The 27,060-nt window shown below is 36.5% G+C and overlaps 1 protein-coding gene across 1 annotated transcript in view; it reads left to right on the top strand.

Moving 5' to 3' along the window:
• The window catches only part of LRRK2 (leucine rich repeat kinase 2), a 138,908-nt gene that overhangs the window by 76,299 nt on the left and 35,549 nt on the right, over window positions 1-27,060 (top strand). Inside the window, exons 29-40 of the mRNA XM_040488426.1 lie at window positions 2,108-2,337; window positions 2,711-2,838; window positions 4,584-4,802; window positions 8,356-8,557; window positions 9,596-9,684; window positions 14,666-14,853; window positions 15,939-16,093; window positions 17,192-17,338; window positions 17,481-17,672; window positions 19,165-19,311; window positions 23,452-23,552; window positions 26,336-26,526. Of these exons, the coding sequence (XP_040344360.1) occupies window positions 2,108-2,337; window positions 2,711-2,838; window positions 4,584-4,802; window positions 8,356-8,557; window positions 9,596-9,684; window positions 14,666-14,853; window positions 15,939-16,093; window positions 17,192-17,338; window positions 17,481-17,672; window positions 19,165-19,311; window positions 23,452-23,552; window positions 26,336-26,526 (1,989 nt within the window). The remainder of the gene's footprint in view (window positions 1-2,107; window positions 2,338-2,710; window positions 2,839-4,583; window positions 4,803-8,355; window positions 8,558-9,595; window positions 9,685-14,665; window positions 14,854-15,938; window positions 16,094-17,191; window positions 17,339-17,480; window positions 17,673-19,164; window positions 19,312-23,451; window positions 23,553-26,335; window positions 26,527-27,060) is intronic.

Here is a 27,060-nt window from a genome sequence, read left to right as displayed (position 1 = left end):
ATAATATCCAGCAGGGCAGGGACCATGGCTGCATTCACTCATAGTGTGATTCTTGTCACCTAACGCAAAGCCTGGCATATAATTGATCATTGTTGAATTACCAGTGAACTACATACTTACTTAATTCTCTTATGCTTAAATTTTCTTAAATTACATTTAACTTTTTATCTTTTTATGAGGAAAGCTTTGGTTTTCTGTTCCCCTAGACTTGATTTAATTTGCAAAGAAAGGCTTTGTCACTAGCTAAACTGAACATGACTACCTTTTATTCTACCTGATTGTTTCCCATGATTTTCTCTCCTGAAACTGGATAGATGTTCAAATTAAAATTGGTTCAATTCTTGGTAAACATTTAGCAGAACTACTTTTTAGTGTATTATGCTGTATGATGAAGCCACTATATCTACTTGTAAATGTGTTTAACATTTTGAGTAGGAGAGACTGGAGTACTTTAGAAATTGTAGGCATCATTTCCTTTTTTGAAGGATGACTTTTTCAAAGTGTGCTGACTTCTTACTAGACATTTGGGCCATCGATATTCTTGCTTATTGATAATAAAAACAGAGGGGCGCTTGGGTGGCTCAGTCGGTTGAACGTCCGACTTCGGCTCCGGTCATGATCTCGCAGTCGGTGAGTTCGAGCCCTGCGTCGGGCTCTGTGCTGACAGCTCAGAGCCTGGAGCCTGTTTCAGATTCTGTGTCTCCCTCTCTCTCTGCCCCTCCCCCGCTCATGCTCTGTCTCTTTCTGTCAAAAATATATAAACACTAAAAAAATTAAAAAACAAAAACAAAACAGCGTAAGTTGTATGTGAGAAAATGATTTCAATAATAACAGGCACAATATCTGATCTGTCAGGTTGTATTTTCTCAAGCATCGAATTAAATCATGAAAAGTAATGATGCCTTTTGTTCAGATCCTTGAGAATGTTGGTCAGAATCCTATTAGATTCTGGATCTAATGGATCAGTCAATATTCCTTAAAATTGACATGTTACTTATTTTGCTCCTTTAATTTTAGTTTTTAATGTTTATTCATTTTTGAGAGACAGAGAAAGAGCACGAGCAGGGGAGGGGCAGAGAGAGAGGGAGACACAGCATCTGAAGCAGGCTCCAGGCTTTGAGCTGTCAGCACAGAGCCCGACATGGGGCTCAAACTCATGGACCATGAGATCATGACCTGAGACTAGGTCGGACACTCAACCGACTGAGCCACCCAGGTGTCTCAGTTTTGCTCCTTTAAATTTAAACTGTGGCAACATTTCAACATAGTTAAAAATATGACTTTCTGTATCCAACATATTTTTAAGAACAATTTAAAATCTAGTATTAATTTAAAGGTGGTTTGCTTAGCTACCTACACCACTTCGAATTAGTTTCAATTATTTTTTTCATTAAGATTGTTAGAAAAAGCAACATATTATCTGCTGATAGTATAATAGTTTACATGTATTAATTTATAACATAACCAATATGTTCTCAGTTTCCATTTGTACTATATATATGTATGTATGATATATATGAATGTATACATTATATATACAATATATAGTATATATACAGTATATATACATACACACACACACACACAGGCACATATAATATATCCAGTGAGACCTCACTATCAAAGTTTAGTATAACAGTACGCATATATACTCTATCTTCATTCTCTGTCATAGGGGCTTTGTAAAATTTTATACCTTGTAATTTTTAGGGTTTTATCTGTGTTATTTAAAGAAATTCATATATATATATGTATACACATATATATATGCATATATATACACACAATGCTAATTACTTCATAATTATTAGCATTCTAATTAGTGCTGCAAACATATTTTGATTATTTCTGGTGATAGTATAACAGGTCATTTTTTTGATAATGCTACCAGTCATTATCAACTACATTAACATCGCTCACAAAATATATGCACTAACAGTGTGTTGAAAGACATGTGCCCTTATTAGGTCCATGAGCTAAGCACTGTTTGGCACTATATTTTAGAACAGTCTGGTATTTTAAAAATTTCAACACCTAAGAATTCACCTATATCTTAAGTAGCAGTGTTAAGCAGCTTATTATTTTACTTTTGTCTTTCAAATACCAGGTTTCTTCAGCAGCGGTTAAAAAAGGCTGTGCCCTATAACCGAATGAAGCTTATGATTGTGGGAAATACTGGGAGTGGTAAAACCACCTTATTGCAGCAACTAACGAAAAGCAAGAAATCAGATCCTGGGGTGCAAAGCGCCACAGTTGGTATAGATGTGAAGGACTGGCCTATCCAAATAAGAGGCAAAGGGAAGAAAGACCTCATTCTAAATGTGTGGGATTTTGCAGGTATTTCTTGCACTAGAATGTTTTATTCACGTTTATCTTTTACTTAGGACAGGGATTTACAAGCCGAGATTTTGTTCCAGTACTGCAACGAGACCTGGTGGATTCTACAGAATTATTCCAGAGCCATTTACTTCTAATTTTACCCTTGCCACCAGGGTGAATTCCATGGAGGGAAATGTTAGGAACCAGTAGGAGCCAGCTAAAGCTTAAATACTTGGTTTGGTAGCTGACATATATGCTGAAGCTTGTCAATCCCTAGTAAAAACCCAGTATAGTCTTCTAAACATGGTCTGTTGGTTGTTTTCCTCTCTCTCTCTTTGTATGATAAATAGTGATATTACCACCTAAAACAACGGCTCCAATCTTTATTTAGGTCGTGAGGAATTCTACAGCACTCATCCTCACTTCATGACCCAGCGGGCCCTCTACCTGGCTGTCTATGACCTCAGCAAAGGGCAGGCTGAAGTCGATGCCATGAAGCCTTGGCTCTTCAATATAAAGGTCGTCTGTTCTAATCGTTTGAAAATAGAAAGTAACATTTATTTTAATCGTTTGAAAATAGAAAATAACATTTATTTTTGTATGTGTAAGGTAATTTATTTTGGACAAACAGTTGCTTCAAACAGTTTCCTCAGTTTTTAAAAACGAAGTTGGAAGCACTGAAATTTGGGGGCACCTGGCTGTCTCTGTTGGTTAAGCATCTGACTCTTGATTTCAGCTCAATGCTTGGGATTCTCTCTCTGCCCCTCCTCTGCTCATACTCTCTTTCTCTGTCTCCTCTCTCTCAAAATAAGTAAAGAAACATTAAAAAAAATTAAAACTAGGAAGCACTAAAATTTTGACTTGGGGACTTTTTAGTGTAATTAGGCTGTGACATGAAAATAGTGTGTTCCATATTGATGAATGTTAAAGATACTTAAAACCCTTTTAAGCTATAAAAATTGAAAATATATACATTATATATATATATATATATATGTATATATATATATATACACACACACATATAATATATATATATATATATACACACACACACACATATAATGGATATATATATATATAATGTTTTTGATCATTTTATTTCCTTTTTAAAAAATTTTTAATGTTTATTTTTGAGAGAGAGAGAGAGAGAGACAGAGACAGAGAGAGAGAAAGTGAGGGAGGGGCAGAGAGAGAGGGAGACACAGCATCCAAAGCAGGCTCCAGGCTCTGAATGGTCAGCACAGAGCCCAATGTGTGGCTCAAACTCCCAAGCCGTGAGATCATGACGTGACCCAAAGCTGGATGCTTAACCAACTGAGCCACCCAGGCACCCCAATCACTTTGTTTCTTAAATGAAGGACAAACCTCCCTAATTTAAAATAAACTACACTAAACAAAAGCAGTCCATGAATCATTAGCTATGCCCTCATTGGCGATTTAGTAGGAAGTCCTTCAGATCTTACACTTTTAAATGGCACCCTATTAATATGCTCTTATATTTGGAATCTCTTTTTGTGATTTTTCCATTTTGTCCCTTGCTGTCTTGCTGTTAGCTACTCCTTGATGGAGTACTGGTTCTTAGTATTGAAATAAAGTAGGAGTGATGCTCTTTGAATGAAGCTTCAGTGGGCTCTTCTGTGAGTCAAGTCCTTAAAAAGGTTTGTGTGAGGACATTTTAGCAGATATTTTGGCTGCATACAAGCTCATTTTGTAATTTTGGTAATTTTTTTTAACTTCCTTGTATTGGTCAGAATTAGCCCAAGTGAATAGTGGCAGTGATACTTTAGTGCCTTTTTTTCTTGTTCATGTAGACTACAAATTGGATGAGTTTAAAATGAATTCAGGAGATTGACTTTACAGATAAGGAGGAGGAAATATAAACCATATTATGTCACTTTGATACGGTCTTGCGTTTATTAAATGCTTATTTGGTTTAGAAGTCCAAAGTACACTTAGAGAATAACCCATTTTAAGGCATAAAAGAAAAGAAAAAGAGACCACTAGTCTTATACAGGCCACCTGAAAAAATGATAAAAATTGGAATAAGAAGGGGCATAAAAATGACTTCAAAATTTTGTTAAGGTTACATTTTTTTCTCCTAGGTTTAAGGAAGGAAAGACAGTTGACATTTTCTTCTTCTTGACGTGTTTGAGTTTTTCATTTCCTTTCAACTGAATTTCCTAAAAACTGAATGTGACTAGAACTGTAAGCAGTCTTGATTTTAAAACAAACACAAGAGTATTTTGTATCATTTCCTGTAGGCCCGTGCTTCTTCTTCCCCTGTGATTCTTGTTGGCACACATTTGGATGTTTCCGATGAAAAGCAGCGCAAAGCCTGCATAAGTAAAATCACCAAGGAACTGCTGAACAAGCGAGGGTTTCCTGCAATAAGAGATTACCACTTTGTGAATGCCACAGAGGAATCCGATGCTTTGGCAAAGCTTCGGAAAACCATCATAAATGAGAGTCTTAATTTCAAGGTAACGTGGTTAATGCCTGTTGTGGGCTGGTGGGTAAACATAATTTATTAACTCTCATGCTACACAACTGCTTAGAAATGTCAGAAGTCTTGAGAAAAGAGCAACTATCTTAAAATTGTGGTTTTTTTCATAGTTGTTAGCATTATTAAAGCGCTTTCAGTTTTAAAATTACTTATGCCATATCTCATTTCAAATGCATAGAAATGAGAATAAACATCATTAGAGGATCCTGAAGGACAGACACTAAGAATATCTGGGAGACTGAGAGAATGTTTCTGAGAGAATCTGAGAACGTTTCTGATGCCCTTTTTCTCACTTTTTGTCGTGGTGATTCAAAGAATACACATGAATATTGGGATCTTGGGATCATCTTCCCTCTGTTGTTCTTTGTTGTTTCACTTGCTCTTTTCTTTCAGAGTTCCTGTTCTAGGTGCATCTTGATCTGTGTGCTGTTCCTTTTGTCTCTTGTCACTGTGACGATACCCATTCCACCCTTTTATCTCCCCCTCAGTGTTGTGAGATGGCTCTTTGATGTGGTTGCCGAGGTCATGAATTTGATTTTCAACAATGCCTAAACAATTTTTAGTACATATCAACTGGGTTTTCCATAGGGTTCATAAAGCACAAATAAGTTGGTTATCCAGGAGAAACGTTATTTTTAATACTTGCAGGAAAAAGAAATCTTTCCTGAGTTCTGCAGATACTGTGGTATAAAATGCACTGAAAATTCCTCAAATAGTTCAATGTGACAAACACAATGGTGAATTTCATTGTTAGTCCCTGGTGGTTTCGTTCATTAGCACTAATGATCAAGGCCATGGCTTATAACTAGGGTCCTGTGTAGCCTGGGCATTCCCAGCATAATTAGTAGTGTCCTACTACATTCTCAAAAGCATTCCAATTTGGATGATAAATTACACAGTCACCCTGGTTATAATGTGTTGGCCAGTTAGCTTAGTTCTCTTCCATTTGCACAGATTATGCTCCTATCTAAAACCTAATGAGCCATTTATAAATGTGTTGGTCTTTGTGATGCCCAGGGGGAGAATTTGCATGTTTGTGTCTTTCAACACATTTGTCACCATCACTAAAAGGTTTTACCAATGGTGGGTCAGTAGTGGCATCTTATGTAAGAAGAATGATACATTATTTATTTGCAAATTTTCCTACTCTCTAATTGGACATAGGATTAGAAAGTATTGTGACTTGTAAGAAACAAATACACAAAATTCAGACATCCAATTAAATATTTTTTTTATGCAGGCAGTTTCCTTCTGAGACTGTACCTATACATACAGAACTTTGTTTTTACTTATTATGTTTTAATAGTTCCTATTTTCATCATTTATGTTGGACCACATATCATATTTTTATTTTTTAAAAAAATTTTTTTTTCAACATTTATTTATTTTTTTGGGACAGAGAGAGACAGAGCATGAATGGGGGAGGGGCAGAGAGAGAGGGAGACACAGAATCAGAAACAGGCTCCAGTCTCCGAGACATCAGCCCAGAGCCTGACGCGGGGCACGAACTCACGGACCGCGAGATCGTGACCTGGCTGAAGTCGGACGCTTAACCGACTGCGCCACCCAGGCGCCCCACATATCATATTTTTAAAAAGACTTCTTCAAGAATGAGTTTGTTTTGAAAAAGCCTGAATTTAGTTGCAACAAATAGATAAAGTATGGATAGTTTAGTTGAAGTATGGATAAACTGGTTAGTTCAGCTGGCTGGACTAGTACTGCTTTAGTGTAAAGCAATTTATCACTGTCCATCAACAAGATCTGTTTTCCTCCTGAGCTTATGACTGATCACTGAGGCTGATAGAAGCAGGTAAAAGAAATGCTTTGAGAAATGGCCATATATTGCTATGGATGTAGATTGTTGATGGCTGCATCATTCTGGCATTTTGGTTTGAAAATCCATTTGATTGCTTTGTAGAATTCTGGCTTTTTCAGGATCATCCAGAATCAGTGAGCCTGCCAGAACTAGAATATTCTTTCCTCCTTGAGATGCTTCAACTTGTATTTAAATAGCAGCTTTGAATTTACTAGAGATCACTTTTTGCCCTCTCACTTGTTTTTCATTTTCTCCTTCTCTCTTGGCTCTTCTCTGATCTTTCCCCATCTTGCCCTTATTAACACGTGCCTTTGCAGACTCTAAAATAAATTTTTTTTATTGGCTGTTGGGGACCTCATAATCAAGCTGAAAGGAGAAGTAGGACAAAACGGAGTTCGTTGCCAACATTGCCTCTTTCAAACTTGTCCAGCCCATTAGCAGTGGGATCTTTTGCTGGCCCTGTAACTCAGCCATAAAAAGTTCATCCCTTTGCTGTGTAATTTGCTTTCTGTGAGAACCCCTGTTTACTTCCATATGTAGGTTCTCTTTCTTGAGTTAGAACACAAACTTCAATATGAATTTCTATTTTATCTTAATTTACGAATGATGAGGAAGGTGAATATGAAAAGTGAAGATTAGTGAAATTGTATTTAATTTACTAGGAGGGCATTGGATACAGGAAAACAATGTTCTGAATGACTGGAGGTGAATATGTAAGTAATAGTATGACTGTTTAAATAAAGCCCCTTAAAGTTCTAGTTAGGAGTAGAAAAAGAGCAAGTTAAATTTGCATGTGTGTGTGATAAAACCAAATTTCTGTTTATAATAAGTTTAAGAAATTACTTAAGAAATTAAGTAGAAATTCTCAGGTAAAAAGAATATAGAAGAATATATACATGGGTTGAGAAATGGGGAGAGTTTGCCACCTGGTGGTTTTCAGAGGCATTTTAGTTACTGTTGTTTCAGTGGCATTTCTATTTAAAATTAGATTTTCCTGGAAAAAAGAAAAAATTGGAAAAGATGTTTTATCATAGAAACTATCATCTTAAAGCTATTCTTTAAAAGTTGTTATTGTGTATATGTAAGTAAGTAGACAATGATTATATTGTAAATGTAACAGACCAAAAATCATCCTCTCATGTGAAAATTGTTGGCGTGTAGATGGTTTATTATTTTCCCAAATTTAAAATTCCATGAAAAAGTATTTCTTGGGTGAGGAGATTTCGTGTCTCCTCCTGGGGAGACATGGAATATACACATATCAGGTACATTTTGCAAATAACAAGCACAAAATTTAATGTTTTACTTTGGGGCATGGATATTTTCATCTAATAAATAAGGCCCCAAAGCTCTTGTAATACTTCCTGACTTATTATGGTAGTGTATCTATTGCATATATGTTTAATGTCTTAGAAAATAAAAAATCCTTTCTTTATGATTAGTGTTTTATCCTGGAGTATATCATGGATTTTTTTGGGTAGTTAGATAAATATTTCCATACTATTTTGTTTGACAGTTATTTCTAAATTGGCTTCTGTGTTTATATTTTTCTTATTTTAGTATCATTTTATTTATCCTTCACAGCTTAAATAGTTTTACATCACACTTGAATAATATATCACTTTCTGAACAACTATTAGCACTGAATTTACCAACCACCTTCAGGCAGATGAATAAAATGGATTTTTACAGCTTGTCATTTGTAATTACACAGATCCGAGATCAGCCTGTCGTTGGGCAGCTGATTCCAGACTGCTATGTAGAACTTGAGAAAATCATTTTATTGGAACGTAAAAATGTGCCAATTGAATTTCCTGTAATCGACCGGAAACGATTATTACAACTCGTAAAAGAAAATCAGCTACAGTTGGATGAAAATGAGCTTCCTCATGCGGTTCACTTCCTAAATGAATCAGGTTAGTATGTTTGTTACATATTTTTTCAAAACTCCACTGTAGTCATTGTAAAAATGTATCTGAACCTTGTATAGAATTTGCATTCAAAATTTAACAGAATTCTTTGACCACTGACTTTTTCCTTTTGAAAGGTCATCATGTGCAATGACATTGAATCATATGTCATGCCATAGGAAAAAAAACATTTAGGAAACCACCTAAGGGCAGTGGTGGGAAAAGTATCTGAGGAGTTAAAACATGTGGGTTCTAGAAATTGACTTAACTATTGAGGAGCTTTGGGACCCCAAGCACAAGCCATATCCTTTCATGGTATCAATTGAATTTACTGTGTGTGGAAGTTATTTATATACTCTAGAGGGTAAGTATTATTGGGATGGTCTAACTGGGCACTTAGAGAATCAGTTGGTTACCTGAGACAATAAACCTATTGAATGGCAGATCTTGCCTGTTGCATCACTCATTGTCAGCATGGTCTCACAGATAAAGATGCTTATAGTGGCTTCTGTGCTATTTGTGTACTTGATCAGTATAACCCTGCTAAAAACGTGTGAGTTAATTTGTAGTACTAGGGTAAGTGACTACAGCTGCTTTTAATCCCTAGATTCTGTTGTATGAAAAATGACCTTCACATGGATTATAATCTGTTCCTTTCCCTCCATTATTCTTAAACTAGTAGCTTTCTGCAATATCCTGTGTTTCTTACCTATATTTGAAAATAAGATGGCTTGTAGAATATGTTTAGAAAGCCAAAACGTTTTGTGAATTTTTGATTATTGGTAAATATATGAAAGACAGTGCATGCAATTATCTCAAATATGCTTACATATGATCATTTTATGTAGTTCCAAAAATACTTTCTAATACTTGGACTTTAGGGATTGGAAACTGGGATGCTCAGGTTCTAGCCTCAGCTCTTCCGCCAACAGTGCTGAGGTTTCCTCATCTGTAAAATGAGGAGGTTGGACTAGATTCTCTCCAAAGTCCCTTGATATTTGTATTTTCTAGATTCCATGTTTCACTGTTTGATTTTTACTACAGGGGTCCTTCTTCATTTTCAAGACCCAGCGCTGCAGTTAAGTGACTTATATTTTGTGGAACCCAAGTGGCTTTGTAAAGTCATGGCACAGGTTGGTATTTTGTATTTTTGTGGCATAAGGGCAATGACTGAAGAGAGGAACAAGTGACACCCAGAGAACTGAGCATTATAGAGTTTGTATTCAGTTAAAGTAGAAAATCCTATAAATGTAGACTACTGTAGAGCAGTTCATGTAGAAGACTGCATAAAGAAGAGCTTCATGGAAGAAGGGAAAATGTCTGAGAGTTCACTTTAATGTCTTTGTTTCCAACTTGCGAACAGATGTTGTACCACTCTGTTCCACAGTGCTTTTCTAGATTCTTATGACACTTTACTTTGGTTATTGATATAGTCAGTTGAATGGAAGCTTTGTGAAAATCCTTGGGGCAAATATACATAAGAAAATTGAGTCTATGGATGTAAAACCTTTAACTGGACAACATGGAGAGGAGTTTTGACTCTTGAGTGGATTATAAGCTGTAAACGTTTATTGTTTTGAAAACTTTGGATGGTGGTGGTTATGGCTGTTTTTTCTCCATTTATATTTCATATGGAAAGATTTTTTCTTCTGCCAGTGATAATTACCAATGAGATTACCTTAATTAGTTAGCATAACCCATCTCTACAGGTTTGCCACAGAAAGCCATTCAATCAGAACGCACTAGCTCAGAGTTTCTCAGTGTCGGCAATATTGACATTTTGGGCCAGATAATTATTTGTTGTGCATTATACAATGATAGCAGCATCTTTAGTCTCTACCCTCTAGGTGCCAGTAGTACGGACCCAATATGACAAGCATAAATGTGTCCAGAGATCGCCAAACATTGGTGGGGGTGCAGAATCACCCTGGTTGAGAACAGCTGCATCTAGCTTAATCATGAACTGAAGAGAGCTTGGGGAGGCCGTCTCCAGCACATGTATTCACTGGCAACTATTTTGAGTGTGGGCATAATTTAGAGTTTTGCATGTGACTCCCTGAGACCCTAAAATGATTCTGTCTGTTTACATTAGAATCATCTCTTCTAATTAAACCATAATAGTCATTAAATTCCCTCAGATAATTTTGAATGATAGTTCCTAAATTTTATCTAAAGAAAAAGAAGGCAGGTAGTTTGAAGAGGGAACTCATTTTGGCCTAAATCCTATATCTTGGACCTTGAGAGCATATTGAAATGTATTGCAATTGGCAATTGTAATGTGACAGTAATACCTATTTTGGTAGATATTTTATAAGTAGATTTTCATCCCTCTGAACATATGCCCTGGAAAGTGTGTTTCCACTCATCTGCTAAATGAGAATGGAGCTGGTAACGTTGACTGGTCCGGAGCACAAGCTCTGTAGTCAGCATGACCCGTGTTCAAATCTCTTCTATGTCCATCCCAACACTGTGACATTTCTTAATATTTTAAGTCTTTGTTTCTTCACTTGTAAAATAAGGATAATAACAATATTATCTTCTACATTGCTTCCCTAATTCAGTGTAAGTGAGAAGTAACTGTCAGCTAATCTTATGTTTGACCTATTTAGTAATTTAAGGATATTATTTTAGGTAATAAAAAAATTTTTCAAAATTGTAAAGATGTATCCATGTAGTTTTAGAATGTGTGTCAGGTATGGGGCTAAATAAAACATATGTGTAGGTGGGTGCCAAGGGAGTTTTTTAAATTTTTTTTATTTTTTAAATGTTTATTTATTCTTGAGAGAGAGAGAGACAGAGCATGAGCGGGGGAGGGGCAGAGAAAGAGGGAGACACAGAATCTGAAGCAGGCTTCAGGCTTTGAGCTGTCAGCACAGAGCCTGACATGGGGCTGGAACTCACGACCCATGAGATCATGACCTGAGCCGAAGTTGGATGCTTAACCTACTGGGCCACCCAGGAGCCCCAGATATAGCAAAGGGAGTTTTAAATATACCCTGAAGATTTTATTGTCCTGTGTGCCACACTATATCAGAAAATGACTAAACTCTATATTCAAGGAAAGGCTAAAGTTGCCCCCCAAAATGATGTGTTTCCCTGTGAATTGGGAATATTTAAAGTTGTACAGATGTGGGTAGTATTAGGGTGTGCATATCTTCTTCAGCAGAATAAAGAAGTGATTTGTTTCAGAATCACCATCTTCTAACAAAAGCAGCCTTCCACTATTACCACAATAAAATCCCTGAAGATTCATGGAGTGATTAAGTTGAAACTCTTATCAGCATAGTTTTACTATAAACATGATAATTTAAGTGAAAATTAAGTCAATAGTTTGAACAGTCCAAAGTTATATTGAGAGATAGATCTAAAGAGTCAGTATGATATTAACTTGAATTTTTTAATAATTTTATAAGTACTATATTTTTATTTATGCTGATATATTAAAATACAATGTCATTTTCACGAACACTTGAAGAGAATGAAAGCTATAAATAATCAAATGAAAACAAGAATGACTTATCTGATACCCATCAACAAAAATAAATAGGGGTATTCACCTCCGTGAATCATCAAAGGAAGGGCAGAAATAATTTCATGGTGCAAAAGCTCTAATGAGCCTCCTACCCTCTCTGTGACCCAGACTATTAGGTCACTAAACTTATTAAAGACATTTCCATCACTGCACAGAGAAGTTTACAAAACTCATTTAAATGTATGATAAAAGAAATATGAAATACACTTATTGAGTTAATCAGGTGGAACATTAAAAAGCTTGCATGGCAATTTAATCTTGATAAAAACTTGGGTGAGGAATCTGGAAAATTCTCTTTTTTGCATAAGCGCGTAAGTTAGCATTATAAGTTACTAGGCTGAAGGAATATTAGGTCTTTGAAAGGTGATAAAATTAAGGCAGTGTTTTAGTTTTTTATTGCTATGAAACAAGATACCCCAAAACTTGAGTAAACAAGTAAACTTCAGGTAAAACATCAACACTTTATTGTTTCTCACTTTTCTGTGGATTGACTGTGCTCAGCTGGGTGGTTCTGCTCCACATGGCATTGGCAAGGGTCATTCACTTGGCTTCCTTCATTGAGCGAGGCTGGAAAGTCTAAAAATGCCACACTCACATTTTTGGTATGTTGGTCTTCCTCTGTGTGGCCCCTCATATGACCAGTACTCACAAAGTTTAGGCCCAGAACTGGTAAAATATCAGTTCTGCTACTAGTGACCAGAGTAACCACAAAGCCCGTTCAGATCCAAGAGGAGAATGGATGGATTTAATTTCTCAAAGGATTGAACACCATGCATGTAGAAGATGAGAAGATATTGATGTGTCTATGTTTGTAAACTATCTACTACAAATAGTGGCAGCACACCATAGGTCTCCTAAAAAATCAAGCACAAACCGCCTATTTTAAAATCAATATGTCTAAATAAAATAAATTAGAATAGTATACAATAATGGCTAACATACAAGGGGTTAGTTATGTGCTAATTTAAACATTTTCTCTTGTAATTCTCAGAACAGCTATTTTAATGGTACTATATTAGTCCCCATTTTGAAGATGAAGAAATTGATGAACAGAGAGGTTAAATAATTTATCCAAAGTTACATATTCAGGAAGAAGTATTAGGATTTCAAACCAAGTAGTTTGACTCCAGTGTCTAAAAAACTAACCCCAGGATAAAATGCTCCAAACTTCATTTTACCCGAATTTACTCATCCAACAATATTGACTTGACAACTACAATGTTCCTGATATTGTTCTGCAGGGAACAAGTTTCCTGCATTCATGAAGCTGACATTCAAGTTGAAGGAAACAACCAACAACTAAACTCTTACAGTGTCAGATGGTAGAGTGCTGTAAAGCAAATATAAAATATGGTTAGGGATAGAGAGTGAGTTGTGAGACAAGGAAACTTTAAGAATGCCAGAACAGGGGCGCATGGGTGGCTCAGTCGGTTAAGTGCCAACTGCAATGTATTCTTTAATGACCCATTATATATTGTCATTAGACACCATTATGTTCAGTCAGTCATGCATTCGTTGATTCAGTAAACATTATATATACCAAACAGAGAAATAGAGATGAGTGAGACAAGTCCCTGGGCCTAGGGATTTTGCAATCTAGTGTTTCACTCAACTGCATGATAATGTTCATAATGTTTGCTCCTATTTAAGTAGCCCTTGAACGTTACAGATCTACCAAAGAAATTAAGCACAAACCTCTTTTAAAAATTAGTTTGGCTAAACGAAATGTAATTTCATTTCATTCATCAAGGAATATGTGGATAGTAATGGCTGACATATGAGGACATACTATATGCTAAAAATTGTCATATGCACTTTGCATGCCTTACGTATGTTATCTTATTTCAGTGTTATGGCAATCTAAGAAGCAGTCCCTGTTATTATCTCATTTAAATTGTGGCTTAAGGAAGTTATATACCTTTCTCAAGGTAACAGAGATGGTAGTAGAGCCTGGATATGACCTGAGTTCTTCTGAATTTCTACTTTTAACTCATGATGAGAATCAAAGCTCAAAGTATGATCTCTACACTAGAGTCATCTGAGTTGCTTGTTAAACAGATTCTCAAGCTTTATCCCAGACCTATTTCCAACTGAGTGGAGTCCAGCAGAATTCTGTAGTTGCTTTGTTTGAGGACCACAAAACTGTACTATACTGCCTCTCTTCCCATTGATAGAAACCATTTCCTATTATGTAAACACAAAGTAACGTTTCTGTGGCAAACCTGTAGTGAGAACAGTCTGGAAGATAATTTCCCTATGAATGTATCATTGATGAGACTATAATAAGGATGAGGGGTGTTGGATTGATCTGTTAATTGGATCTAGGAAAGCTTAAGATACATTGATTTCAGAGGATATCTATAACTTCTGATCTGAATTCACTCCCTTAATTTAATAAATTTTCTGTGGAGGAGTGGTTGTCCTGCTGGGCTTCTAGTAAAGAAATGAGGTCCCATGTTGTACTTGACAATGTTAAAATTGTTCTGATCATTTTCACTGAGCAAAGAGATACAAAATGCTTTAAATTGAGAACTTTTCAGAAAATAAATTCGAGTGATTATTTACAAGTTTAAATCTTTCAGATTTTGACAGTGAAAGTGGAAGGCTATCCAAAACATCCTAAGGGAATCATTTCACGCAGAGATGTGGAAAAATTTCTTTCAAAGAAAAAGAGGTTTCCAAAGAACTACATGTCACAGTACTTTAAACTCCTAGAAAAATTCCAGATTGCCCTGCCAATAGGAGAAGAATATTTGCTGGTTCCAAGCAGGTAAACCTAAGCTTAAAATTTCAATTACCTTGTGGAAACTCACCATCTGTTATATATTTTAATTGTCAAAATAACTTTTGTTTATGATAAATGTACTAATTTTATTTTGCTTCTGGTGTACACATTCTACTGAAGTATAACATTTACTTTTATTTTTTTTTAAATTTTTTTTCAACGTTTTTTATTTATTTTTGGGACAGAGAGAGACAGAGCATGAACGGGGGAGGGGCAGAGAGAGAGGGAGACACAGAATCGGAAACAGGCTCCAGGCTCCGAGCCATCAGCCCAGAGCCTGACGCGGGGCTCGAACTCACAGACCGCAAGATCGTGACCTGGCTGAAGTCGGACGCTTAACCGACTGCGCCACCCAGGCGCCCAGTATAACATTTACTTTTAATGAAAACACTGCATTTGACATTTTAAAGATACAGTGAAACTTGTTTTATGTATATAATTGGTTTACCACTGCTTAAATTACTTAAAGGTAAATAGTGATTATTCTGTGTGTGTTCATGTGTGTTCTTACATGGCATTGAGAGATTTATATTAGGTTCTGGGAAGATACTGAGTTTTCACCAGAAGAATTTATGGCAATGAATTTTCAGTGGGAGCGGCAACACAGTGGAGGCCTTGGTTCTAACCTTTATTATAGAAGGTTGCTTTATATGTTATTAGTAGGAAATGTTATAAGGTATGTGATATTGAAAAGTGTAAATTGCATTGATTGCTACATGATATCCAATTCCAAAAATACATATATACTTTTTTTCTAGGACTTGCATTTTTTAAGTTTTATATAATCGCTTCAAACTTGTCTCTGCATGACTAATTGTAATATTTTATTTATTAGTTTAAAGAGGATTACTGAAAAAAATTCATGCATCTGAGCATGCATTTGAATTGATTAAATAGCCATTGAATTTTTTGAGGAAGAAAGGACATGTAGCAAAAGAACATTATAAAAAAGTGCAATAAGCTAGAATATTTATTCTTCAATTCATTGATTCTCAAGTTGTAAAGCACTTTGGTTAACATGGTTGGGTGTATTATGAAGCTGTATAATGCTGATGTCCTTTTCTCTTTAGTTTGTCTGACCACAGGCCTGTGATAGAGCTCCCTCATTGTGAGAACTCTGAAATTATCATTCGACTATATGAAATGCCTTATTTTCCAATGGGATTTTGGTCAAGGTTAATCAATCGATTACTTGAAATTTCACCTTACATGCTTTCAGGAAGAGGTATGTATTTAATGAAGACTTAATATTTGAGAAATTAGGGGGAAAGCATATTAAAATTAATATGTCATTTTCAGAGTTTATTTGTAAGGCCACTGAAAATCAGAAAAGAAGCTCAAAAGACTTCAGAGTAGCCAAGATAAAGACAGATAGGCTCATATAAGTTCATGTGGTTTGTCAAAAAGGAAATTTTTCAGGTCCTCACTTAAAGCCTATTTGTTTTTATTTTAGACACATTTATAACAAGTATGAATGTCTTGCTTTCCAAGTCCAAGTAGACCATAAGCAGCAATTTTAGAAAGTGAGATTACCAGGAGTCATGGCGTATAAACACACACACACACACACACACACACACACACACACACGCACATACAAATGAACAAAATAAAACTAGAAATGACTGTCACTGCAAAGCCAGGGAGTTTTATTTAACAAGGTAACAGGTTGTGGCCATTCAGACCATTCGGTGTAGAAACAATAATAGTTCTCTTCTGCTGCACCATCCCTGAGGGATTTACAAAAAAAAAAAAAAGGGGGGGAATAAAAATGAGTGTTTATAATGCTAGTGCTTCCTTCTAGAAGAAAGAGAGATCTTAGTGCTCCACAGGGAAAAATGCCATTTTGGGGGGTTAAAAATCAGCTTTATGGAGGTACTACTATATTCTGAAATAAGCCTTATCTTGCTTGCAACTGATCAGTATATAAGTAGTTACATTGCATTAAAATGAAACATTCAGGAAGTTTTTATTGTAGCCTGGCCAACAACCTCCTTTTAAAAGTTGTAAGGATTTACTTATGATTCTTTATCTTCTATTAATATACATATTACACTACTTAACATCATGAACCTGAAATCCCTCTTAGGTTACCTACTGGGCATTTTGTTTATTTCATTGCAAAATTAAGGATAAAATACTTAATTTCATGTATAATAGATACAGATGAGGACTTGTGTTATTAATGATTCCAATACTTTGTTTCAAACAAATATAGCTCTATTAGTCAAATGTGGTATGTGCAGTGATTTTTCTGCCCCTTTAATTTATGGAATAGTTAATGATTAATAGATTCATTTGGGTCCATTTAAACTTCTTTCAGAACGAGCACTTCGCCCAAACAGAATGTATTGGCGACAAGGCATCTACTTGAATTGGTCTCCTGAAGCTTATTGTCTGGTCGGATCTGAAGTTTTAGACCATCACCCAGAGAGTTTCTTAAAAATTACAGTTCCTTCGTGTAGAAAAGGTAAGGAAATTAATTCAACTTTGAATTGTACCACTAAAGAAATCTAAACTTTTCTTTTTATACTTACAGATCCTCTTTTCTAGCTTTGCAACATGACGAGGTTCGGGTAGGGTGTTAATGAGATCTTTTTTGGATTATGTAGGCTGTATTCTTTTGGGCCAAGTTGTGGACCACATCGATTCTCTTATGGAAGAATGGTTTCCTGGATTACTGGAAATTGATATCTGTGGTGAAGGAGAAACTCTGTTGAAGAAATGGGCATTATATAGTTTTAATGATGGTGAAGAACATCAAAAAATCTTGCTTGATGACTTGATGAAGAAAGCAGAAGAAGGTAGTGTTGATACAATTTCACATGTTTTTAAGTGATCCTTATAGTATTTTTGGAATTTTGTAATGAATGTAAAAATAATTCTTACCTCTAAGGTATGAGTTAGAGGATACTGCATTCAATTACGGAGATAGTGGAGAAAGGTGGATTGTATTTGTTACCAAAAAGACCTTTGTGTTCTAGATTCAGAAGATTTTTGGTTTGAGAGTTTGAATACTGGCTCATTGAGCAAAATAATCTCATCTGTGAAATGGGAATACTAAAACCTACCTTATAGAATTGTTAACGAGGATTAAAATAGATGATGCATGCTTCCATAATTTGGCTATTGTAAATAATGCTGCAGTAAACATGAGGGTGCATATATCTTTTCAAAACAGTGCTTTTATTTTCTTTGGGTAGATATCTATAGAATCACATGGTAATTCTATTTTTAACTTTTTGAGGAACCTCCATACTGTTGTCCTCAGTGGCTGCACCAATTGGTATTCCTACCAACATCACTTGAGGGTTCCTTTAATTTCACATCCCTGCCAACACTTGGTATTTCTTGTTTTTGATTGTAGTCATTCTGACAGGTGTAAGGTGATAACTCATTGTGGTTTTGATTTGCATTTCCCTGATGATTAGTGATGTTGAGCAACCCAAGTGTCCATCTATAGATGTTTTTGTAAAGAAGATGTGGTGTGTATACACACACACACACACACACACACACATACACACACACACACACACACACACACACACACACACACAGGAATATTACTCAGCCATAAAAAGAATGAAATCTTGCCATTTGCAACAACATGGATGAATCTAGAGAGTATAATGCTAAGTGAAATAAGTCAGACAGAGAGAGACAAATACCATATGATTTCACTCAGATGTGGAACTTAAAAAACAGAACAAATGAACAAACAAAGAAAAAAAAAGGAGACACAAAAACCTCAGATGCTTACATACAGAGAACAAACCGGTGGTTCCCAGAAGGCAGGTGGGTTGCGGGATGGGTGAAATAGGTAAAGGGAATTAAGAGTACACTTACCATGATGAGCACTGAGAAATGTCAAGAATTTTTGAATCATTATATGCCTGAGACTAATATAACACTTTATATTAATTATACTTGCATAAAAAATAAAATAGATGATACATAGAAATAACTTACAACTTGTTAACCATATAAGTGCTCCCATGAAGGTGGTTAAGAGAATAGATTATTTCCTAATCTATGTCAGATAGTCTAAGGCAGTTCTGAACGCTAGTTTCTAATGAGTGAAGCTAGGAATGAGTTTTTAACATTCCAGGTAGGTAGGTATTAATTAAACCTTTAAAACTTTCTCAAATTTTCTAGAGAAAAATAGGATTGGTAAGATAACCTAAGAGAGTGATTAGAAATCATAGGAAATGTGATTACTTTTGTAATCAAAAGCGCACATTTACGTTCATCCTTCAAAGTCTGCTTGTAATAAATGTTTTATGTACTTCTCAGGAGACCTTCTAGTCAATCCGGAGCAACCAAGGCTCACCATTCCTATATCTCAAATTGCTCCTGACTTAATTTTGGCTGACCTGCCTAGAAATATTATGTTGAATAATGATGAATTGGAATTTGAACAAGCTCCAGAATTCCTCTTAGGTAACTGTTTTTGTTGGTTTGAGAATAAAAACTAGGATATAATTTTTCCTTATAATCTAGGATATATTCAAATATAATTATATTATCATAGTTTTTAGTGTCTTCATATATTTGTTATAATGGAATGATATAATGTTATTGTTATAATGATATAATGTTATTATATCATTGGAATGATACATTTTATTTTATTTTTATTTTTTTTAATTTTTTTATTTAAAAAAAAATTTTTTTTTTCAATGTTTATTTATTTTTGGGACAGAGAGAGACAGAGCATGAACCGGGGAGGGGCAGAGAGAGAGGGAGACACAGAATCGGAAACAGGCTCCAGGCTCTGAGCCATCAGCCAGAGCCTGACACGGGGCTCGAACTCACGGACCGCGAGATCGTGACCTGGCTGAAGTCGGACGCTTAACCGACTGTGCCACCCAGGCGCCCCAGGAATGATATATTTTAAAGTAACGTGTCACATAAAGAATTTGATTTGCACACATTCTAATAGACTAGGTTCGAGATAAGAATGGGGCTACAATAAAAGCACACATTTGTGAAATATATCCTTGTATTTTCTTTAAGTGCCAGAAATGGGGGAGGGAGATAAGGAGATTTTCAGTTGTGTAATGCAGTCATTTTTCAGTCTCAGACAGAATAAGTAAAGGAACAACACCTCTAGGTACTCATAGTAGCAGTTTTGTACCTTAGGATGACAGGCATGAATTCTCATAAAAATATTCATAAAACAATTTGGGATTAAAAATTCAGAAGCATTAATTTGGTGACATACTCAAGTTCTAAGCCTTCTTGAGAGTCATTGGGAACTGTGAAGAGCACTGATTTAATGTAAACTATTTGAGGACAATTCTGGCTTTACTTTGTAGAATATTGGTTGTTGTCTGTGTGTATACACTTCATTTTAATAAAATTTCCACAGAGAATGCCTGAAATATGTCAATACATTAAAACTATTAACAGAGAATGTCTAAAATTTGGGACATGGCATGTAAAGGTAAATAAACTGCTTGGTACCTTTATTCTTTACATAGAGAATTTTAGAATGAATATTTTGGAACTCTGGAAATGAATATATTAGTAGTAGTGGGTTAACACCAAATGCTGAATAGTCAATGCTAAATCCTAGATCTTAACCAACACCAGACTTGACCTGTGATTCAAAGGGTGCAGGTAAATACCACACATACATATTCTTTCTCTGAAGGAGTCTCAAGCCATCAGACAAAGCTCCCCAAAATATCTTTTATTAGTGCATTAAGATGAGTTTCATATATAGGACCCTTTACACAGCATATGTAAAAATGCTCACAAAGTTTGTTTTGAAGCACCTGTGGGATTTTTTTTTCAGTTTTTATAATGTCTTTTTTTTTTTCAACGTTTATTTATTTTTGGGACAGAGAGAGACAGAGCATGAACGGGGGAGGGTCAGAGAGAGAGGGAGACACAGAATTGGAAACAGGCTCCAGGCTCTGAGCCATCAGCCCAGAGCCTGACGCGGGGCTCGAACTCCCGGACCGCGAGATCATGACCTGGCTGAAGTCGGACGCTTAACCGACTGCACCACCCAGGCGCCCCTCAGTTTTATTGATATAATTGACATACAACACTGTAGAAGTTTAAGGTATACAGCAAATGATTTGACTTTACATATATCATGAAATGACTACCACAATGAATTTAGTTAGAATTGGTCATCCCATTTAGATGCAAAATAAAAGAAAAAGAAACAAATATATATTTTTTTATTTGTGTTGAGGTCTCATAGATTAACTAACTCTCTTACCAACTTTCAACATGTTGTCATGCTGGACATTCCATTCCCAGTATTTTTTTATCTTATAACTGGAAGTTTGTACCTTTAGACCACCTTCAAAACACCTGTGTTCTGTATTTCATTAATTACACAGCAAGTAAAGTGCTTATATAAGTACTCCTCATTCTCTAGTCTCATGCCCCATAGACCCATAAATTTCATGTTCATTCACAATCTAGATCAGGGTTTCTCAGACTCTGCACTGTTGCCATTTTAGACTGAATAATTCTTTGTTGTGGGGGCAGTCCTGTGCATTGTAGAATGTTTAGTAGCATCTTTGGCCTCTACCTACTAGATGTTAATGGTATCTCCTCACCTCCCCCTCCCCAGGTGTGACAATCAAAAATATCTCTAGACATTGAAAAATGTAGGGGGTAGGGGTAGGGGAGCAACATCACCCTAGTTGAGAATCACTGATGTAAATAAATGAGATATATCCTTCCAAAAACATTTTATGGGGCACCTGAGTGACTCAGTTAAGCGTCCCACTTTGGCTCAAGTTGTGATCTCACAGTTCGTGAGGTTGAGCCCCTCTTTGGGCTCTGTGCTGACAGCATGGAGCCTCTGCCTCAATCCCCTGTGTCCCTCTCTCGCTGCCCTTCCCTCGCTTGCTCTTGTGCTCTCTCTCAAAAATAAACATTAAAAATATAAAAAAAATAAAAACATTTTATAATCAGAGACTCCCCATTCATTATTTGTAGTATGCTAGGGTAATATGATAGAGGTCATTCATTTCCATTTTCCTTGTAGGGTGGGAGTGAATTTCAAGCCTTCAGTTGACATTTTCCTTCTGACATAGCAGTTCCTATATGACACTTCTTAATAGATTTGTGTATATTAATAGACTTGTTTTATGAATATATTTTTAATGTGCATTGTTTCTGAACATATAATATATACTTACATATACTTATAGGGATTAAAATATGCAATTAATACAAATAAAAAATATTTTAAAAATGTAAAATATCTAAGCTTCCCATAGATGCATAATTTCACCACTTAGACATAAGAGGTCTCAACATGGTTGTATTTCTTTGTAGATTTTTCTGAGTTCATTCACTTATGTCGGTCAAGTGCTTATATTTCAAAACACTGTATGAGAACCACAAATATTGTACAAAGGCTATACTGTATGTCAGTGAAGAGTAATAGCCCATGGAGCTGATCATGGTTGATTTCTCAGGCCTTGCTATCTCAGTATGTATTGTACTTTATAGACTTGATAAACACTACAGAGTTGAGATGATGGAGCAATGGAGCTCTTTAAGTAACTGCATAACAAGGGCATGGAAGCCTGAAGATACCAAGCATGATGAGGAGATTTTGGCTCTTTCAGTTTTCCAGGACAGTTGTTCTCAACCCTGGCTGGTTGGTCATTACTATCACCTAGGGAATTAAAAGAAAATCCTAATGACCAGTAACTCCTGTGATTAATTAGGTCAGCATCTTTGAGGGTGGACTCAGACATTGGTATTTTTAGAAGCTCCTCAGGTATCTCCTGCAGCCCAGACCCAGAGAACTACTGGGCTGGAGCCTAGGGATTGAGCAGTAGGGCAGGAAGAGAGCCTCAGGGGAAATTCGGAGCTACAGGTTGGATATGTGCCTGATTTGGGATGTTATTAGGCAGACAGCATAGAATAATTTGTTTTTGAACAAAAAAGTGTCACCAAGTGTAATTATAGGGAGATTGATTTTGCAGGTGAGGTAGACTGAGTTGGAGGTAATGAACCCAGAATGCCTCCATGGTCTAGGCAGAAAGAACCAAGGGAGTGGAAATGGAAAGGAGGCACGGGGCAAAGAGCTAAGATGATTTTTCGGTTTTGAGTCCATAATGACCACAAAAAAAATTTTTTTTTAAATAAGATATGTGAAATGGAATAAAAACTAGTTTGGAGACAAGATAATGAATGTGGCTTGTGATGGAGCATGGTTGAGATTTGGAAGGGCATGCCAGTGGTCTCCAATGCAAAGTTGTAAATATAGGATAGAGCTCAGAAATGGCTTGTGGCTGTAAATTAAGATGTGGAAACACTCAACGTATTGGAATTGATGGAGTTAGGGAGTCGGTGACATAATTGAGTGGGGAGTGTGTAGATGGAAGACGAGAAGGTTGAAACACAATCTTCAGGTGCATTGTAGTTCACACAGTAGCAGAAGGAAGAGGAAGCATCAAAGGAGACTTGATTCAATGAAACACATGGGTCAGATTTCTCTTCATGTATAACACATATATAATCACAACTAAAATAATTTATCTAGCTTTTCTGCTTGGACAGATTAACAGAAGTGCTTTGTACTTTTCTTTTCAAAAGGTGATGGCAGTTTTGGATCTGTTTATCGAGCAGCCTATGAAGGAGAAGAAGTGGCTGTGAAGATTTTCAATAAACATACATCACTTAGATTGTTAAGACAAGTAAGAAATCCAATATTAGTACATTAAATCGGACATGTTAACCTCCTGGAACTCTGGTTTTGCATGTGTTTATGAAAATGCAAAATGATCACATTTCCACCCAAAGTCTACCTGAGTTTAGTTATGAAATCCCACTTTTATCCCTCTTTATGGAGAAAAAAAAAAAAGAGATTGTTTTGTTTCTCCTGTTGAAAAACAAAGAAAAGACAGTATTCTGAGAATTTTTGTCCCAGGCTTCACAGTTACCTCCCCCAAGTACAGAAGAAAAGAAGGTACCTCTTTTGAGGTCCTGTGTTTCAAAGGAACCAAATCCGATACGCATTTAAAAATCTCTCTTGGCTTCACTTATATCACATGTTCTTTTCTCCATAAGCACTTATGTCCAGGATAGTGCTTTGCACCGGTGGACTTAGGCCTGTGTTACTCAATCAGTCTCTATGGTAACGTGAATGCTATTACTTAGAATATTCCCACCTTTTCCCGAGGCTGGGGTTAGAGTCAGTTCTTCCTAAGCTCATGGGCTACTGGGGTGAGGCTTGAATGCCTCAGCAAAAATCAAAGTACCCTTAGGAGGAAAGAAAAGTGAGTGGATATTGGATGCAAAGCAAACAGTGGTCATTCCAGTACCCTGTCTGGTTTTGAGTACCAATGAGGATTTACTCTGTTTTCTGAGTCTTTCTTGACAGTAGGAATGAGAGAGAGAGAGGGTAAGAAGAGTGGTAAAATCCAATTCAAATTCTGTAATCTTATGCCAGAACTCAACTATGTTTTTGAATCTATTCATTCTTACTTAAAGAAAATAATTTGTGCCTAAATCTAAAACTAAATGACATGTGCAAACTAAAACAAAACAAAACAAAACAAAACCAGTTACAATACATTAATTATGGATTATGAAAATAATTCCATGTCTGTGTAAAAGATCCTGGAGTAATTTTATTAGTAATACTAAAAGCTACACTGTGGCTTTACAAATAAGTTAATAAACATTTTATATATAGAAGCAAGTCTATGAACCAAATCTGGGCACAGTCTCTTTCAATCTGTAGGCAATTGGTTGTATAAATTGATTTTTCAGCCTTGGTCATTAGTCTTCAATGTATGTTCCAAATTTTATTCAGTGTGCTCAGGGAACCCTGTTGGAAATCAAAACATTAAGAATGTATACAGGACTGAGTAGTGTGTAGGCAACTAGGGGAACCAAGGAAATGATAGCAGAAATAGTAAGAGTAGAGCGTACATAATATGCTTCTTTAAAAAAAAAAAGAAAAGGAAAGCACTGCAGTGTTCAGGGCCACATTCTGAGGGTCATTCTACCAGTGGTCATGAACTGGGGCTGATCTATTACAGTCTCCTGCTCCTTTCTCTTTGAAATCATTGAGCTGCTTTTCTAGGATGGAAAATTTGGATTCAGCTTCTGTCTGTGCCTGTGAAAGAAAATGGACCTAACTTGACTGGTTCTCATCAGTTTTAACCAACTGGGATAATCAGACAGAGGCAAAAAAAAAAAAAAAAAAAAAAAAAAAAAAAAAAGCTTTTATCCACTGAGGATATATGATTGCAGTCTGAAGCTTTTGTTCTTGGAAAATCCCTGCTCAGGGTATTCAGCCTTTCTTCTTCAGCTTGCAGAATTCTCCACACTGCACTTTCCTGACAAATGCAGTTGGCACTGATACTCCCCATCTTTGAAGCTGGCTTTTAAGAAGCAGAGGTTCTGCAGACAGAAATCACAGTTTATAACATGAATCAATTTAATATCACATGAACTATAAATTTCAACTAAAGTAGGGCTTCAGAGTAAAGTGAAATATGCAGAATAAAGTATATATGGAATTCACAAACCACATATAAAGGAGATTGTAAAGTCTCACAGGATGTGGTCTAGGGAGAGGATTACATCAGAATGGAGACCTCTCTGTTCAAGCTAAAATGGTATCTTTGACTTTTTGGAGAGAGATTCTTGCAGCTGGGGATTGCTTTAGCGACGGTGTTTCAAGGCAGGTTACTCTCAGAAAGTAAGAGTATTTGAGCTAAGATCAGAATGATGAGAAGCCTTCAGAAAGGTGAAGGGGTTTCAGAGCATAGAGACCAGCAGAGGCAAAGGCCCAGTGGCTGGAATGAAGGAGCTGGGTATGTGCTGTGAATTGAATGAACACCAATGTGGCAGAAGGGTGCCCCATGAAGAGGAGAAGACACAGAAGGAGATGGGTTTTGAGAGATGGGCCGGGACCAGATCAGGTCAGGCCATGGAGGCTGTGTGAGTACACAGGGTTTTAATTCAAAAGTAACTGAAAGTTATTAGAGAAGTTTCAAGAGGAGGGAATACCATGTATTCCCATGGGCTTAGACACCCTCAGTAAGCTTTTCTAGTCATTAAACCAGAAATGATAGGCAGGTGGTACCTCACATGCCCATTGCAGTTGATTAGTAGCAGCTGCTCAGAATCCTGGCCTGAGAAGGACGCTGTGGCTAACTAGGATTCATTAGATAAGATTGACGTGACCTGATCGTGTGACCACAGCAGGGGTACTGACCCTGCATTAAATGTCCTGAAAAACGCAAAGCAATAAGGAAAGATAGAACTTAACATTTTCATTCAGAATACGTTTTTAAAACCAGTCGTTTATTCCTGAATATGTGGAAGATACAAAAAAGATTAAAGAAGAAATGGAACATTTGCTATAATCCAGTTACCCAGAGAAAACCACACTCAAAGTGTTGAGACACTTAAGGAAGGAGGTACTGGGGCTATAGTACTCTTAAATGGTTTTTTCCCTTTGTAGGAGCTGGTGGTCCTTTGCCACCTCCACCACCCCAGCTTAATATCTTTGCTGGCGGCTGGGATTCGTCCTCGCATGTTGGTGATGGAGTTAGCCTCCAAGGGTTCACTGGACCGCTTGCTTCAGCAGGACAAAGCCAGTCTCACCAGAACCCTACAGCACAGGATTGCACTCCATGTGGCTGATGGCTTGAGGTAATTAATTAGGTCATATGGTTTTCTACTCTGCGTGTGACAAGAGTGAGCCTCAACTTCCTCCCAGGGCTTGGAGAATAGCACTTTCCAGTAATATCATGTCCCAGTAACATTTCACAAACAACTTGAGGGAAAAACTACCATTTCCCTGAACAGATTTTGTAATTCCATAAAATAAGAGTAGGAAGACCATGCAGAACGTCATAGTTAGTTGAGTAGAATTTGGGGGGCACCTGGGTGGCTCCATCGGTGAAGCGTCCAATTCTTGATTTTGGCTCAGGTCATATCTCATGGTTCGTGGGTTCGGGCCCCGCATCGGACTCTACGCTGACAGTGCAGAGCCTGCTTGGAATTCTTTCTCTGCCCCTCCTCCACTTGCACTTTCTTTTTCTCTCAAAATAAATAAAATTAAATTAAAAAAAAAAAAGAATTTGGGCCCAGGAAACCTGTTCCAGAGCTCATTTTCTTAAAACTGTAGTGACCTCCTTGCCCTATAAAAATACAGGTTAAATTTCAAAGTGCCAAGGAAAGTGT

This window comes from Herpailurus yagouaroundi, unplaced genomic scaffold (genome assembly GCF_014898765.1).
Source record: "Herpailurus yagouaroundi ecotype Mexico unplaced genomic scaffold, PumYag 166, whole genome shotgun sequence".
Lineage (NCBI taxonomy): Eukaryota > Metazoa > Chordata > Mammalia > Carnivora > Felidae > Herpailurus > Herpailurus yagouaroundi.
The sequence above is the reverse complement of the archived record's forward strand: the minus strand, read 5'-3'. Positions and strand labels throughout refer to the sequence as shown.